This window comes from Saccostrea echinata, unplaced genomic scaffold, assembly GCF_033153115.1.
Source record: "Saccostrea echinata isolate AGI-Se365-2 ecotype Australia unplaced genomic scaffold, CSIRO_AGI_Sech_v1 ptg000009l, whole genome shotgun sequence".
In the NCBI taxonomy this organism is placed as follows: Eukaryota; Metazoa; Mollusca; class Bivalvia; order Ostreida; family Ostreidae; genus Saccostrea; species Saccostrea echinata.
Window position 1 is genome coordinate 33,434,724 of NW_026889758.1, and position 17,932 is coordinate 33,452,655.

A 17,932-nucleotide genomic window follows, 5' to 3' on the forward strand; every position below is an offset into this window, starting at 1 on the left:
ATCATTCCATTAAGCAGTATAGCCATTCAATAAAAAAGAGAATCATGCAAAATGTATGCTTAAAAATTGTTACAAGGTTGCCGCTGTCGCACTTACCGCCCTCCTCTAGCCAAGTAACATTATAGAGATAAAATTTATAAATCGTAATGAATTTAAAACAACCTGCATTATTATGCACATATGCATTCCTTGTAAGATTTCGGTGAAAGGGAAAAGATTCACTTTTATCCTAAATAGATTCACTTTCATCCTAAAAACCCTTTTATATTTTTAAACCTCGTTTAAACAAATTAAGCATTCTTGCTGCCTGAAACGATTGATTGATTGATTGTATGGGACGTAAAACAACATACAATCAATCAATCGTTTCAGACAGCAAGAATGCTTAATTTGTTTATAGGAAAGACGTACATGGCCAGAAGGGATTTTTTTTTCTATAGGCTACTAGTAAATTCAAAGAGTGGATTACAACCCCGTGACCCCTTCAAAACTCGCCACTATAGATAGGCTTATACGAATCTCGCATGATACTTAATTGATTCTAATACAATTTAATGTTTTACAATACTTATTTGTACAGGTCTATATTATTCCTATATTTTTTGCACACGCACCTTCGAATGTGCTAATATTGCCAATCATACTCAGAAAAAAAATTATGAAAATAAGAATAGGAAGCTTTTTTTCATAATGCAATGTTTTTAGCTCACCTGAGCCGAAGGCTCAAGTGAGCTTTTCTGATCACATTTTGTCCGTCGTCCGTCTGTCTGTCTGTCCGTTCACATTTTCGACTTCTTCTCAAGAACCACTGGGCCAATTTCAACCAAACTTGCCACAATGCATCCTTGTGTAAAGGGGATTCAAGTTTGTTCAAATGAAGGGCCACACCCTCTTTCAAGGGGAGATAATTAAGAATTATTGAAAATTTGGTGGTATCTTTTAAAAATCTTCTTCTCAAGAACCACTGGGCTGTAAAAGTTGAAACTTATGTGAGACCTTCATTACATAGTGTAAATTCAAGTTTGTTCAAATCATGACCCCCAGGGGTAGGGTGATGCCACAATGGGGGATCAAAGTTTTACACAGGAATATATAGGAATAAATCTTTAAAAATCTTCTCCTCAAGAACAACTTAGCCACGATTAGTCATATTGATATGAAATCATCCTCAGGTAGTGTAGATTCAAGTTTGTACAAATCATGACCCCCGGGGGGTAGGATTGGGCCACAATGGGCGATCAAAATTTTACATAGGAATTTAAAGAAAAAAATCTTTAAAAATCTTTTTCTCAAGAACAATAAAGCCACAATTAGTCATATTGATATGGAATCATCTTCAGGTAGTGTAGATTAAAGTTTGTACAAAACATGACCCCCAGGGGTAGGGTGGGGCCACAATGGGGTATCAAAGTTTTACATAGAAATATATAGGAAAAAAATCTTGAAAAATCTTCTCAAGAACAACAAAGTCACAATTAGTCATATTGATGTGGATTCATCCTCAAGTAGTGCAGATTCAAGTTTGTATCAAATCATGACCCCTGGGGGTAGGGTGGGGCCACAATGGGCGATCAAAGTTTTACATAGGTATATACAGAAAAAAAACTTGAAAAATCTTCTTCTCAAGAACAGCAAAGCCTTGTTAAGTCATGTTGATATGGAAGCATTCTCAGATAGTGTAGTTTGAACTTTGTTCGAATCATGACCCCCAGGGTTAGGGTGGGGCCACAATGGGGGATCAAAGTTTTACACAGGAATATATAGGAAAAAACTTTTAAAAAATCTTTTCAACAAGCACAGCAAAGTCATGTTCTGTCATATTGATATGGAAGCATCCTCAGGTAGTGTAGATTCAAGTTTGTTCAAATCATGACCCCTGGGGGTAGGGTGGGACCACAATGGGGGATCATAGTTTTACATAGGAATATATAGGGAAAAAAACTTGAAAAATCTTCTTCTCAGGAACAGCAAAGCCATGTTTTGTCATATTGATATGGAAGCATCCTCACGTAGTGTAGATTCAAGTTTGTTCAAATCATGACCCCTGGGGGTAGGATGGGGCCACAGTGGGGGGCATAGTTTTACATAGGAATATAGAGGGGGAAAAACTTGAAAAATCTTCTTCTCAGGAACAGCAAAGCCATGTTTTGTCATACAGATATGGAAGCATCTTCAGGTAGTGTACATTCAAGTTTGTTCAAATCATAACACCCAGGGGTAGGGTGGGGCCACAATGTGGGATCAAATTTTACATAGGAATATATAGGAAAAAATCTTTTCAACAACAGAAAAGCCATGTTTAGTCATATTGATATGGAAGCATCCTCAGGTAGTGTAGATTCAAGTTTGTTCAAATGATGGGAGGGGTAGGGAGGGTCCACAATGGGGGATCAAATTTTTAACAAGGGAATATATAGGAAAAAAATCTTTAAAAATCTTCTGCTCAAGAACAGCAAAGCCATTTGATATACATGTATTGATATGAAAGCATCCTCAGGTAGTTCAAAATCCAAGCCCCCCCCCCCTTTAAACTTTTCAATACTGAAGTGATTTGGGCTTTTTCCTAGCCAATGTGCTCAGGTGAGCGATGTGGCCCATGGGCCTCTTGCTTCTATTGGTAATTTTTTTTAAATAAATACATGTAACTAGAAAGGGGACAGACGATACTACCGTGTATAAACTTGTGTCAATTCTTGGTATACTAAACACCTCTTTTTTTAAGCAATCAATTTTTTTTATGTAAAAAGCCTCATTTTGTTAAAGATTTTGTTGACACTAACAAATAACAAAAGACATTGGTTAAAGATTTTGAGCTAATCACTTTTTGTGCCCCTGATATCGAAGGTAAGAGGCATGTTGATTTACACAATTTAATTTATCACAAATGTAATCTTCCCTATATCTTTATGAGAAGAAGTTTGAGACTTTATTCATAGAAAATCAGAGATATTTACGAGTTCGAATTTTCTTATCAATCTTCCATTTTTTATCACGCAAATTTATTTAGGTAGGGTTCTAAAACGTTAACCTATCTTATAACTTCTAAAGAAAAAACGAAGACTATATTTTTATTTGTTGCACATTATTTTCCCAGAGTAAAATCAAAGAGAATTACAATTATGGAAGCTATACATTTTTTTTTATTTATCTGTTTCTTTTTTTTACACCAGCTAAGAAAATGATCTTGATTTTTTAAGTAATTACAACTTTGGAAACTTATTTTATAAACTGTGATAAAACAAATCAAAGAATATACGTACATGTATTCTTGCTCTAATACATGTAGTAATAGAACATCATTATAGCCTTGTTAGGCTTTCCTTTAACAGGGATAAGACATCTTGTATTTTTAATGTAAAGTATAGTATAACCTTTTAATTTTAAACTTTAAAGCTTTTAGAAATGAACACTTCATATCATAAGGCTGCGTGATTTAACCCCTATGTATTTGCCTAACAAGAATTTTCCTACCAAAACCATGCAGTTTTTTTCTTTCTGGTATCAAAAAATGACACAGGGTCATTATTTTACAGGGTCATTTTTATACAATCCACATGGAGAAAAATGACCCCAAGGCCATAATTTCTACAAAAAAGTGGGTCATTTTTCTACGTAGAATATTGACCAAGGGGACAAATTTCTACGTAGACAAATGATCCCCGGTCAATATTCTACGGGGGTCACTCTTCGTCGTTACACCGGCCAATAGGAGAGGTACATCAGAATTCAAAATTCCCAGTCAAGAAAAATGGAAAGTTTATTTTCACACACATCAAAGACATTTCTTCTTTTCCTTTCACATTGTGTGGAAATGCCCTGAAATAAATGTTTCACTTTATTGATTGATTTATAGTTTGTTGCTTATCGCCGAGTCGGTAATATTTCAGCCATATTTCGGCAGATGTTCATAACTTAAAATGCATTATAAACTTTCATCCATATATACTTAAAACAAGATTTTTCACTTGCGAAATTAAATGAACTGCTTGATCTCTTCTACTGGGCTTTAAAGCCGTTTCCTAATAGCAATGGTAAAATAATAGTATAAAATTTTAAAAACTGGCTTCAAATACTACTGACTAGATCCGTTTAAGTATGATTAATACAATTGATTGTCCTATTTAAATTCCATGAAACGAAACACTATTTTTGTACTACATCTACTACATGTACATGCATACTTTGCACTACATTCTGCAGTAAATTTTCATTTCTCACCATAGGTATATCTTCGTGTAGAATACTAGTTAAGAATTTCATCTAATTAAAATTACATAATGAGTCAAACACATGTGTTTCTTTTACGATATCTGTATCATAAAGCAAAAGATTTATGAAAAATATGAGTATAGCGAAGATATGACAAACTCAACTACACTGTAAAGCAAGAAAAGACTGTATAATGTAAGTGCCAAAAAACAAAGGTTGTATCTACCGTTTCGTTGTCATCGTGCATGTCAAGGTCAACCACTTTCTTATTTTTAGCGTAAAATTGTAAACAACATTCAATTGGAGCATGCATAGGTGAGAAATATGTTCTAATAATCTTTTTTGAAGATTGTATCAAAATTCTTGGTCTACCGACATTCATTTTTTGGTACTTGAGACCATGGTAACGTCTACAACTTTTCTGCGCACGCGTACAATAAGGAGGAAGGGGTTTTTATATGTCTGACCACGCCATGTGCGTTTTTCCAACCTTTTCTATTAAACTGATTCATACACGAACATAACAAGACATAAGACAATACACATACAATCAAACGCATCAGGGACGCTGAGCGGCATAAGGTAAAAGTAGAATACATTACATCCTTCTCCTTAAGATAAATATTATTATTCAAATATAAAATTGATACAAGTAAGAAATTCAAATTTTGAATCTTAACTTTGATATAACCAGTTCAAAATACAATTAACAAAATGTTCTGAAGAATCAGAATTTTCCTCCAAAATTCCAGCTCCTGAGAATTTTGAGACTGAGACATCACTGAAAAACACATACACATATACGCTACACATATAAACACTTTTTCACTGATACACCAAATTTCACAACACGATCAATTGGCGAAGTCCTCGAATTTCTTTGGTGGCTTCACGACATGTCCTGATCTCGAAACAATGCAAGATGACGACTTAACTGTTTCAAGATATTTTGGTAAGTCTGATGATTGTGGTGTACTTCCGGCTTTCGGTAGAATTTCATCAGATGACTCTTTGGTTATTGTCAAATTGGATGAGTCAGAGATTTCTGGTTCTTTGGAGTCTTGATAACGTTTAAATTCAGCTGCTGTTGGTCTGATATGTTTACGGTTTCTTCTGTATATGGTTCCATCACTGGTCTTGACTAAATAGGACCTGTTGCTGTGTTTATTCATCACGTTTCCGGGTATCCAATCGTTTCCATGTTTCATGACTATTTTTTCACCTGATTCAAGTGGTCGAAGTTCTCTGCCTGCATGACGGTCAAAGTATACCTTCTGTTTGGTCTTTCTGGTTTCCATTCGCATCTTCAGATCACTTGACGATGTTGCTGCTGATAAAAGTAGAGAAGCAGTAGGGAGTTCTGTTTTTAGTCTTCTGCCTAAGAACATCTGTGCAGGTGATAAACAAATTTCTTCAATGTTGGTTTTACCATAGTCAAGCAAAGATTTGTATGGGTCTTTGGCTTTACTTAACAAGTTCTTGACTGTTGTAACGGTTCTTTCTGCTTGTCCACTGGCTTGCGGGAAATGAGGTGATGAAGTCACATAAACAAAACCGTATTCCTTGCTAAAATCTCTGAACTCCTTGCTGCTGAACTGTGGTCCGTTATCTGTAAGGACTTTATCAGGTAGTTCATTTCTGGAAAATTGGGACTTCAGACATTGTATTGTAGCATAACTGCTAAGTCTTGGTAACTTCACGACTTCTGGCCATTTTGAGTAATGATCGACTGATACCAGGTATTGTTGGTTCTCAAATTCAAAGATGTTTGCTGAAATGTTGCCCCATGGTCTGTCAGGTACTTCCAGAGGAATACATGTAAGTGGTTCCTTTGGGTTTGAGGTAGAGTGCTGTGCTCATATCTCACACTACCATTTTCTCGATGTCTTTAGACATTCCTGGCCAATACATTACATCTTTGTAATCTTGGTGGAGCAGAATGAAGAGACTTTCTGAATATGCTCTGTAAAGGTTTGTGATCACTTTCAACAACCATATGACGTCCAAAGATATATTGGTGAAGTTTGGTACAGCCAAAAGTGATTGCCAGTGTCTCCTTTTCTATTTGGGCATAGTTCTGCTGACTGTCAATGCTCTAGAACCATAAGCAATAGGCTGATTTTCTTGAAGAATACAGGCGCCAAAGTACCTTTGAACTTGCATCCACTGTTAGTACTAAGTCTTTCTTGAGGTTATAATATCTAAGTACTCGTGCTTCTGTCACTAGCTGCTTCAATTTCTCAAAACTCTTCATCTGTTCCTCTTCCCAGTGCCATGCAACGTCTTTGCTGAGTAAATGTCTCAATGGTGCACTGATTTCAGATAAATTTGGAATAAATTTTCCCAAATATTGCACAAATCCAAGAAATGTCATTAGTTCTTTCACATTTCCTGGCGGTTTCATTTCTTGTACTGCTCTTATCTTTTTGGATCTGGCCTCACACCGGCTTTAGAAAGTTCATGTCCAACATATGTGACTTTTTCTCTGCGAAATTCACACTTTTCTGGATTAAGTTTTAAGATGAATTTCTGCACACGATCCAGAACATGTCGTAGACGTTCATCATGTTCCTGTTGATCTCTACCCCAAATAAGAATATCATCTATGATGGCTTCTCATCCTCCAATGGCTTTCACCATGTCGTAGATAGCCCTCTGGTAGACTTCCGAAGCAGATTTGATGCCAAAGGGCATTCTGGTGAAGCTGTATCTCCCATATGGTGTGTTAAAGGTGCATAGCTTTGTGCTCTGCTCATCAAGCTTGCGTTGCCAAAATCCGGATGATGCATCAAGTTTTGTGAACATGCTCGCATCTCGAACTTGCGTAATTACTTCGTCCACTGTCTCGCATAATGGCTCTATTAAGGTCCCGTGGATCTACACAGATTCGAATACTTCCGTTGGATTTGATAGGTGTGACCATTGAATTCACCCATGGGGTAGGCTGATCCTGTCTTATTGAGCTTTTTTATCTGGAAACTCTAGTCTTGACTCTAGTTATAACAGGACGTAAACAATTCATGCGCACGCAACTCTCCAGATAAACGCGTTTTGCAGCAGAGTCTGTACTCGCAATATGGAAGTTATTTTGATGCAATACTTTTTGGACGAAAATGACAATGACATGACAGTATACCTTGCGAGAAATTTAACAATTGCTGCCTTGCTGAATCATAACCGAGTTATTCCGAGGATAACCAACTATGCCGAAAATATTGTGCCATTGTTTGATGCAGCATTATTTAGATCGCATTTTCGGGTAACACCAGCTGTGTATGACATTATACTTCGTGAAGTGCAAGGCTATATCGTATCAAAGCATGGCGGGGGAACAGAGCAGATCGAGCCAAGCAAACAGTTACTTATTTTCCTTGCATATATGGCAAGTCAAGAATCTTTGAGGGAAATAAGTGTGCAGTTTGGAGTTGGGATCAAGACGGTCCACGACGTGGTCAAATCCATATCATACGCCATAAACACTCTCTTAATAAGAGTAAGTAAATAAACTTGAAAATGATGGTCAAAAACCATGGGTACAGGTAACCTAAAGCGGATATATGTATACTGTAAATCAAAATTACAATGATATTGATAATTTCATGATATATATTTTTTTTTTATAAAAATCTCATTGTTATGTTTTATTCTTACCATTAACCGTTTACAGAAATGTTTCATTAGATTCGTTTTGCACACTGTTTGTTTTGCAGTTGACCCCCAAAACAGACTGAATATACTGTTTTGTTATATTATGCTGCATTCCCCCTCTAAAATTTTATATTTTGTTTTTATTAGATAATTGACTGACCTAGTATTCAAACGCAGCAAGCCATATCCCGTGATTTTCAATTACAAAGTGGAATTCCTGGCATAATTGGAGCCCTGGATGGAACCCATATCCGACTTCACTCAGCACCAAAAGGGGACCGAGATTACTTTAACAGAAAACAGTTTCCATCCATTCAGTTGCAGGTATCGTATATTTCCTGAATATTTAATTCAATGCTTATTTTTGGGATTAATTCTTGTGAATAATTTCATTACATGTAAATATCAAACTGATACCACTTATTTTCAGGTAGTATGTGACAGTGACATGGTCATTCGTCATGCATACACTGAATGGCCAGGCTGCACTCACGATGCCAGGGTTTTGCGCAACTCATCATTATTTGAGGATGAGGAGCAGGGAAATGCTATTGGTCAAGGCAACTTTATCATCGCAGACAGCGCATACCCCTTAAGAAATTGGCTAATCACTCCATTTAGGAACACAGGACACCTTACTCCAAGACAGCACAGGTTTAACAGGAGACTGTCGAGTGCCCGGCAGATAGTTGAACGATGCTACGGTCATCTTAAGGGGAGGTTTCGCAGGTTAAGGGAAATTACTGTCCGGAAACCACCTCAGATAATTGCAATTATTATTTCCGGATGCATACTCCATAACTTGTGTGTTCTTAGCCATGATGATGTGGAAGATTTTATAGAGGAAGATCATGATGTGAATGCTAATTTTTATCCAAACATATACCTGGATGGAGGGTGTGGAGCAGCCAGGAGAAATGAAATAATGAACGCATTACTGTGAATTTGAGAAATATTAAATAGAAAAACAACTGAAGTGTTTATGTTTTAATATTCATAACAAGTCAACGTAAAAATCAATACACTGCTTGTGCATAAATAACATAACAATTGTAAAAAAAAAGTGTAAACCACAAAATTAAAAAAATATCACAAAATAAAATACTTTGTTTTAAGTAATATGTATCAGTATATACCTATATTCTGAAAAAAAAAAAAAAAAAAAAAAAAAAAAGCAAAGTCTGACAATCATATGACATGTGAGATCAGTAAATTGTTATTTTTTGTCCAATGATCTTTCAAACAAATCGAGCATTCGGTCCATTCTCTCAAGTTTGTCTCTGTGCTGTGTTTCCATTTGATCCATCAGTTTTAAGTTCTGAGCATCCAACTTTTCAATTAAATCGCTTTTCAAATTAGATCTAATCTTCTTCTTTTTTGGCAATTCAGCTTTTGTCTCCACTGCTTCTTCCCCATCTCCCTTTTCAAGTTTTCTTTTCAAACTCTCATCACTTTTTGTTGACTCCTTTAGTCGACCTGTGTCAAAAGATGCACTTAGTTTTGTAGATGCCTTATTCCCATATGCCCTATCAAATGCTTCTTTATGTTTCCAGTCCATACGATCTGTCCCTGTTTTTGAGTTGTGGTCATTTATTTCTTTATATTTTTTCTTTAAACTTTTCCACTTGTTAATTATCTGCTGTTTTGTCAATTTCATCCCCTCACCATTCAATTCCTTTGTAATAGCTTGCCACAAGGAGTCGTGCGACTTGTTACTGCAAAAATCTTCCTCTTTTGATAATCGGCAGTCTATAAGGCGCTTTTCTTCTGCAATCGTCCAAATATGAATAGACTGAAATATACATTAATCTAAATGTAGCTTATCAAGTTTTTCAACAATAAGATTGTGAAATTCCTCCAAAGAGACACACATATCATTTGACACTTGAATACTTTCTTTTGACATATTTTTTTCTTCTTTCTCCCAAGGAGAATAAAGTTCAGAAAAACATTTTGTGCTTTCGGGTACTGAGTCAAAAAAAAATATATCTAAATTTTTTTCAGGGTAAAATTTATCCCTGTGATGTTGTTCTAAATTTGGCCAGAAATAGTCGTCTACCTGATCTGATGTTGAATTTGTTGATGATGAGGCACTGGTAGACTCTGGTGTGGAGAAACTTGACCTTGAAGAGCTGCAAGGTGATTCGTTTTCAACAGGTGTTTCATTACTGGTACATGGCCTTTCATTACTGATACATGGCCTTTCATTACTGGTACATGGCCTTTCATTACTGGTACATGGCGTTTCACTCCCAGTATTCTGAGCTCTTATGGCATCTGCTAAAACATTTCTAGTCTTTGGATCTAAAAATTGGGATTACATAATGAAGAAATAGAAGAACATATATTTTTCACATTTTAAAATATTCATATTTAATTCAAAATACAAATGTAGTAACTTGTAAAAATAATTTTTCTTACCACACTGGGGGAACCTGTACAGTTCTGCTAACTCCTCACTCATTAAGGCAGTGTAAGTGGTACCATCAATGTTTGCAGTTACAAGAACACTGAAAGTTATGACAATTGTTAATTATGATTAAAATGGAAAAGTTCATATCAAATATCAATAATAAATGAAATTGAGGCTTCGTTAATTATTTACTTTCTGATCAAATCTTCAATATTTTCCTGTATTACACTTATTAGTACAAGCACAAGCCTCTGAATTTCTATCAATATACCGTTAAATGTATGGGAAGAGATATCTATATATATTTTTACCCTATCTTTATTTTTTTATACTACAATAATAAATTCCAGTGGTGTCGGAAGCAAATTGAAAGTATGTACGTTGTTCCTTTGCCAATAAAAGTATGTGTGTATTGGGGGGGGGGGGGGGGGGCTAGCCTGGTAAATATTGTCTCGAAAGCTGACTGGAGTTACTTTTGATAATCTGAGTTGTGAAGTAAATGAAATTCTTTCGTCTTTTGACTATAATTAATATATTTTCGGAATAGTTGTAACTGTAGCAATGTATTATAAAGTAATATCATGTTCAATTCACAAATTCAGCCATTTTAATAACCTCTGTATTACATTTTCGATAATTTTAAAACTTACAGATTTTGACTGCTGCCGCCGTCGGCCATTTTGAATCCATACAAACCCTGCGCCAGAGCAGGGTCGACCTCGATATCAACCCCAGTCGGAACTCTCGCGTTTTTACCTGGAGAGCCTCGACTCGAGACGGAACTCGGGTCCCAGATAAAAACGCTCATTATGACACCATTTGCTTCCATCTTGTCCAGTTCTACTTTCACTTTATCTTGAAGTGATAGTAGTATCTGACGAGGTGCGTGAATGACCGGTGTCACATTTGGGTCCACTTTTATAGTGTACTCTCCCGGCATGCATCATAATCCTTGAAAAAGTTCACTGTACTTCTCTTGTATGTCACTTGATATGCCACTGTTTTCAAGTTGATATACTCTTGACACAAGACCAAGACTTTCACAGGAATTTACTCCAAGAATTGGTTTGACATCCATTTTCACCAAATGAAAATTTAGATCAATTGTTCTGTCTTTGTGTTTGACTGGTAGAGTCACAAATACTGCTGGCTTTATAGTGTGACCTGAATATGATCTCAATGGTACTTCAGATGGTTTTATAATGTCTGTGCAGTGCATCTTCTCTATTTCATGAAATGGCAACACATTGCACATTGCTCCAGTGTCAAGTAGGAAAGTAATCTTTCTCCCATGAATTTCCAATTCTGTAGTCCATCTGTTAGAGTGTTTATCTATCATGTCAACATCCAGGCTTCCCATGAATAGAAATTCACCTCCTCTTTGTGTGTCACTTGAATCTGAGCAGTCTTCTTCCTCCACTAGGCGAACAGACTTTGATTTGCTTTTATTGGTTTCAGTTCTACAGACTTGTGCAAAATGGTCTCTTTTGTGACGCTTCTTGCATATTTGTCCTATAGCTTGGCATGGTTTCCCATCATGTTTGTATCCACATCTAGTACACAGCTTTTCGTGTTTACTTTCACTGAACTTGTGATTGGGTTGTTGACTTCTATCAGATTTTGTGAAACTTCTACTGTGTAAAGATGGTTTTCCTTTGTGAACATAGTTAACTAAAGGGTCTTTTCCTGCCATAGATTTGGCTTGGGCCTGTGAAAGTTTGTGAGTGCGTGCTATTTCCATTGCCTTCTCTAGCTGCAGTTCTGAGCCGACTTGAATGAGTTTTTCTCTGATTTCGGGGTTACGAACACCTATCACAGTTCTGTCTCTAATTATTTCATCTGGCTTGTCATAATTAGTCTTTCACTAAAATTTTCAACTGAGTAGCAAATTGTTCAAATGTCTCACCTGTTTCTTTAATTTTACTGTGAAACTTGTAACGGCTGAAAATTACGTTTGACCTGGGCTTCACATATCCCTCGAACTTCTCTACGTAGTTTTTAAGTTTCTTCTGTTCCTCTTCTGAGAGTTTCCATGTGGAAAATATCGTCCTTCCTTTTTCCCCTACCCACAGCATAAGGTACGAACATTTCTCTGGTTCCGACTTTTCTTTGAGGGGTCCCGAGAACATGAAATCTGCATGCTGTTTGAACGTTTTCCAGGCGGATTCTAGATCCTGCGCCTCACAGTCCATCCTAGGAACTGCACCACTTAACATATCCATCATTTAATGGTTGTTAGGACTCTTTATTGGCTCTTAAACTTCTGACCACGCCATGTGCGTTTTTACAACCTTTTTTATTAAACTGATTCATACACGAACATAACAAGACGTAAGACAATACACATACAATCAAACGCATCAGGGACGCTGAGCGGAAAAAGGTAAAAGTAGAATAAATTACAGGGGTGAAGCAAAATTTTCGTCTTGGGTCATACAAAAGTTATTTTTTTTTCTCCATAAAGGTATATTTTTTAGGTTCCGAAACCTGTAATTTTCTGAAATCTAATACTTTCAGGGATTGAACAGAATTTGCACGGATCATGCAAAAATTCTATGTTTGTCAATTTCCCGTTTGTGCGTTACGGTGTCGCTTTAAAAAAAGATACCGTGTGGGTGTGACATGATCAATCTTTATATATACAAACATCAAGGTTAAAATAAAAATACAATTATGATGCTTTCTGGGTATTCATTAAATTACCAAGGAACCTTGTCAGCATTTCCCCACATCTATGTGAACGCCAGGAGACACATCTTGCGGGGACAACAAAAAGAAATGCTGGGTTTTGTTTTGACACTCAAACACCATCTTTAGATGTAGAGTTTACATGAAACTTTTCCTGACATATTAAACCAAATAACGTTGATGAAGAGTATACAAGTCATGGAATTTTGCAATGACACTGTACACTTTGTACACTTTTACTTTTAGGTGTTACGTGTCAGTGAGTTTTCCGTGAAATGGTGTACATGTTACATATATAACGTAAGTATAAAAGTAAAGGGTTGGCATATGCGCGTCGCCATTGAACGGTCGATGCCATGCATTCTGTGCTTGCACAATCGGAAGGCCTCGAAAACCAGACTAGGATGGATGAAATACACGCCTGAAAAGGTTGGATTTTAACATTCTTTTGCTTTGTTAGTTCCTTTTCTACTGTCCCTAAAGTAAAGAGAAGATTATCGAATTTCACATATATCTATCATTTGAAAAAAACACATTATACTTTCTTCAATGGAATGTATATACTCATATCCGCACTGACCTACAATATCTTTTTCACATAGAGGGACAAGATATTCAGAAAGAAGACCGGTTTCCGTTGTTATTTGTGTTTAAACAGAAATAAATTGCTTATTTGTATATGAATACGGTACAGCGAAGTCGCCAATTACAGGACGTCTCCAGTTCCGGGTCACTCATATGTATTTTATGCCATATTGTTTATATTAAAGCACAAAAAAAAAACCCTTAATTTTATACTGGTCGTGAAGAATTGGTCTTTCTGTCTGTAGTCAAGAACAACATTTTTAAAATCAACGTTAGCAGAGTCTCCAGCAAACGAAATTATATAACAAGCACATTGAATACGCAGATATTTGCGCTTCGTCGACAGAATATACTTTTGTTTTTGTTTACTGCAGCATGGCTGATATAAAAGTTGTAGATAAACAATAATAGCTGCAAAGTATGGCACATGCATTCTGTTATAACTCAGAAATCATTCATAATGATCATTGCTCAATAAATTTAAATGAGAAAAAGAAAACACTTGCTGTGGCCTTCAACTCGACATTTGGATATATCGAGGACGTGTTTTCAATGAACAATAGTTACGTCCATTAATATGTCGAATCGATGTATCCCAGTGAACTTAAAATAAAAGATACTACAGAGTTTGACACATCTGTTTCATATTTGAATATTTTACTAGAAAAAAAACTGTAATGGTAACCTATCGACAAAACTTGATGATAAACGTGACGACTTCAACTTTTCTATCGTCAACTTCCCTTGCTTATGTAGCAATATACCTTTATCACCTGCATATGGGGTTTATGTCTCTCAGTTGATTCGATCCGCAAGAGCATGCTCTACGTACGAACAATTTCTAAACGAGGCAAGCTTCTGACAAACAAGTTGATGAAACAAGAATATGAACAGTCCCGTTTAAAGTCATCATTTCGCAAATTCTATGGTCGATGCAATGACCTTGTCAGCAAATACAATCTATCATTAAGTCGAATGCTGACTGACGTTTTTCATACTAATTGTGAGGTCATAATTTACACACTGAATTGTTTGCGGGTTTTTTCTGTTTTCCCGATCATAACAAGGGGCACACGGCGGGTGTACCCGGTCGACAGGGGATGTTTACTCCTCCATGGCACCTGATTCCACCTCTGATGTTTTTAAAGGTTTATCCATTTATCCATTTCCATGCGTTTTTGAAAATCTTGCGATTTTTGAAAGCTTGATTTCAATGGATAACATTTTCAACCCTCCCCCCTTTTGAAAAGAGTCGTAAAAAGAGCAATTAAGAATTTTTGACACTGGTTTTAAAATTATCAATCAATTGATAATAAACTCTTCTTTGCATTCGATCAAGTTTTAATGGCTAAATTGCCATTTATATTGAATTAAACGGGTGTAAAATGTAGGCGGAAATCGAGAGTTAGCGTGCGTGGTTCTTTCTTAAAAAAACTGAGATATCCCTGTTTGATATTATATTTTATGTAGAAAAATGAATAAAATAATTAAGAGATACATGTGCAGTGTAACAGAGTGCTTGTTGAGAAAAATGATGTGCAACATGTAGGTGTCATCATGATGCTTAGCATATAGAGCTGTAAATGCGAAACTAAGACATGCTGTCAGTTGCCGAGGAAATTCAGCTGGAAAGCAGTAGGGCTTGGAAGAAGGTCTGCATCTCACAGGGAAGGTGAATGGGCCCAGATCAATTGGTGAATTTTCCTTAGGGCATGCATTCATCTACAGAATTCTGGGTGTTTTATCCCCCTAGCTCGGGACTGGGATGGGCTGTATGGGTGCGGATGAGGCCCAAATCATGGGAAAATAAGCCACAATCTGGGGAAGCCCCAAAGTCCATTTTCGGTACACGAGCACTCTATGTAGATTAAATGCTATATGTTGACATGTGTTTTGAGCTATTGGTATATAAAGTGCAATTCAATAACCCCCAAGAAACTGTCACCACGTATCTGTTTTTATTGACCTCTTGTTTATGCGTACCCCTCGGCACATGTTTGTCATTTTAAAAAAAATGTTCCCTGCCACCTGAATAAATACTTATTTGCATACTGTACATTCAGTAATAAATTTCTAAGTTGAACAGTTGCTGTTTCGGATGCGTGAGAAAGGACTGCAAATTGTGCAATATATACACTACGCTACGGATGACTCCATACCATATCATATTTATTTTTTAAATATCAGGTGGTTTATAACTGGGGGAAAATACCTTGTGATGAATATATTTATTTTGTATATGACCAAAAAATACTTTATCATATATGTAACAAGATGTGTTTGTGAAACACTGATGCCCCCGTATGGCAGCTTATGGCGAAGGTTAAAGTTTCTCAAATGTAAGTCAAAATCCAGGCCAAAAGTACCCAAAGAAAGGTCTTGTCTCGGGGAATATACCAGTGAAATTTGAAAGCCCTAGCTGCAACTGTTCAGAAGTTATGGCGAAGGTTAAAGTTTTTTTAAAAGTAAGTAAAACGTCAAGGTCAAAGTTGTTGGTATCCAAAGGAAGGTCTTGTCACAAGGATTACATATGTGAAGTATGAAAGCCCTAGCACCGACCATTCAAAAGTTATGGCCAAGGTTAAAGTTTTTCAAAAGTAGGTCAAACTCGTAGCTCAAGGTCAAAAGGTCAAAGTGGTTGGTATCCAAAGGAAGGTCTTTTCACAAGAATTACATATGTGAAGTATGAAAGCCCTAGCTCCAACCGTTCAAAAGTTATGGCCAAGGTTAAAGTTTTTCAAAAGTAGGTCAAACTCGTAGGTCAAGGTCAAAGGCTCAAAGAGGTTGAAATCCAGAGGAAGGTCTTGTCACAAGGAATACAAATGTGAAGTTTGAAACCCCAAGCACTAACTGTTCAAAAGTTATGGCTAAGGTTAAAGTTTTTCAAAAGTAGGTCAAAGGTCAAGGTCAAAAGGTCAAAGTTGTTGGTACCCAAAGGAAGGCCTTGTCACAAAATATACACATGTGAAGTTTGAAACCCCAAGCACCAACTGTTCAGAAGTTATGATCAAATTTAGAGTCTCATAAAATTTTGCAAATGTGGGTCAAACTCCAAGGTCTAGGTCAAATATGATGGTACCCAAAGAAATGTCTTGTCACAAGGAATACACATGTGAAATATGAAAGTCATAGCTCCAACCAATCAAAAGTTATGGGCAAGGTTAAAGTTGACAACAGACGGACAGAAAAACAGACAGACAGGACAAACACAATATACCCCCGGGATCTTTCGATCCAGGGGCATAAAAATAGATAAATTATGCAAACTAATAAAATCAGGGAAATATAAATACGACTATCATAATGTGTAAACGAAAATCAACTTGATTGATTGATTGTATGTTGTTTTACGTCCCATTCGAGAATTTTTCACTCATACAGAGACGTCACCATATACCGATGAAGGGCTTCAAATTTTGACCTTTACTCGGCACTTAGGGCCATTGAGCAATGAGGGATCTTTATCGTGCCAACGCCTACCGTGACACGGGGCCTCGGTTTTTCAAAGTCTCATCCGAAGGACCCGCAACTTTCACTTCAAAGTGCCGAGCGCATGGCGAAGGAACAGTCTGACACATCTGTTTCATATTTGGATATTTTACTTGAAAAAGACGTTAATGGTAATCTAACAACCAAGCTTTATGATAAACGTGATGACTTTAACTTTTCAATCGTCAACTTCCCTTACTTATGCAGCAATATACCTTCATCACCTGCATACGGGGTATATATCTCTCAGTTGATTCGATACGCAAGAGCATGCTCTACGTATGTACAATTTCTAAAACGAGGTAAATTATTGACAAATACGTTGATGAAACAAGAATATCAGCTGTCTCGTTTAAAGTCATCATTTCGTAAGTTCTATGGTCGATACAATGACCTTGTCAGCAAATACAATTTATCATTGAGTCAAATGCTGACTGACGTTTTTCACACTAATTGTTAGGCCATTATTTACACACTGAATTGTCGACGGATTTTTCCGTTATTTCCCGATCATGACAAGGAGCACACGGCGGGTGTGACCGGTCGGCAGGGGATGCTCACTCCTCCATGGCACCTGATCCCACCTCTGATGTTTGGAGGTCCGTGTTTGCTCTGCTCCTATTTTGTATTGATTAATGGACTTTTGAGCTTGAATACTGTTCGTTATCTCCATATATTTCATTGCTATCCATTTTTTTATCGACTTAGGTCAGTCGCGGCCGAGATTCGAACTCACGACCTCCCGAGCGCTCTACCGACTGAGCTACCGTGAACGGTAAAATCAACTTGACTTTGATACCAAAGAATAACACCACTTTTTAAACGTTACAGAAAATGGAAGTTGTTATACAAAGCTTTTATTTCAGCTGCATATTGTGGTAATCAAGATATCTGGTTATA

General features: G+C 36.7%; 2 protein-coding genes and 1 pseudogene across 2 annotated transcripts; 1 reads left to right on the forward strand and 2 right to left on the reverse strand.

Moving 5' to 3' along the window:
• Positions 1-5,063: 5,063 nt before the first annotated feature.
• Positions 5,064-6,613, reverse strand: LOC133182663 (uncharacterized). Its single transcript, XM_061317517.1, has 3 exons — positions 6,419-6,613; positions 6,124-6,304; positions 5,064-5,980 (listed from the first exon to the last, which is right to left on the reverse strand). Exons 1-3 carry the CDS (start codon positions 6,611-6,613, stop codon positions 5,064-5,066), a joined length of 1,293 nt encoding a protein of 430 aa, XP_061173501.1.
• Positions 6,614-7,263: 650 nt separating this feature from the next.
• LOC133183607 (putative nuclease HARBI1) lies at positions 7,264-8,923 on the forward strand (annotated as a pseudogene).
• Positions 8,924-9,073: 150 nt separating this feature from the next.
• Positions 9,074-11,210, reverse strand: LOC133182664 (uncharacterized). Its single transcript, XM_061317519.1, has 4 exons — positions 10,921-11,210; positions 10,279-10,367; positions 9,917-10,161; positions 9,074-9,649 (listed from the first exon to the last, which is right to left on the reverse strand). The coding sequence occupies exons 1-4, from the start codon at positions 11,208-11,210 to the stop codon at positions 9,074-9,076; spliced, it is 1,200 nt and encodes a 399-aa protein (XP_061173503.1).
• Positions 11,211-17,932: the final 6,722 nt, after the last annotated feature.

Coding starts and splice junctions, on each gene's coding strand:
- LOC133182663 (XM_061317517.1), bottom strand. CDS start 6,613: ATGAAACCGCCAGGAAATGTGAAAGAACTAATGACATTTCTTGGATTT. Junction 6,305..6,418: donor AGCTAGTGACAGAAGCACGA/GTACTTAGATAT, acceptor TTATGGTTCTAG/AGCATTGACAGTCAGCAGAA. Junction 5,981..6,123: donor TCCACCAAGATTACAAAGAT/GTAATGTATTGG, acceptor GCAACATTTCAG/CAAACATCTTTGAATTTGAG.
- LOC133182664 (XM_061317519.1), bottom strand. CDS start 11,210: ATGCCGGGAGAGTACACTATAAAAGTGGACCCAAATGTGACACCGGTC. Junction 10,162..10,278: donor GTACAGGTTCCCCCAGTGTG/GTAAGAAAAATT, acceptor CCCAATTTTTAG/ATCCAAAGACTAGAAATGTT. Junction 9,650..9,916: donor CAAATTCAACATCAGATCAG/GTAGACGACTAT, acceptor TGTATATTTCAG/TCTATTCATATTTGGACGAT.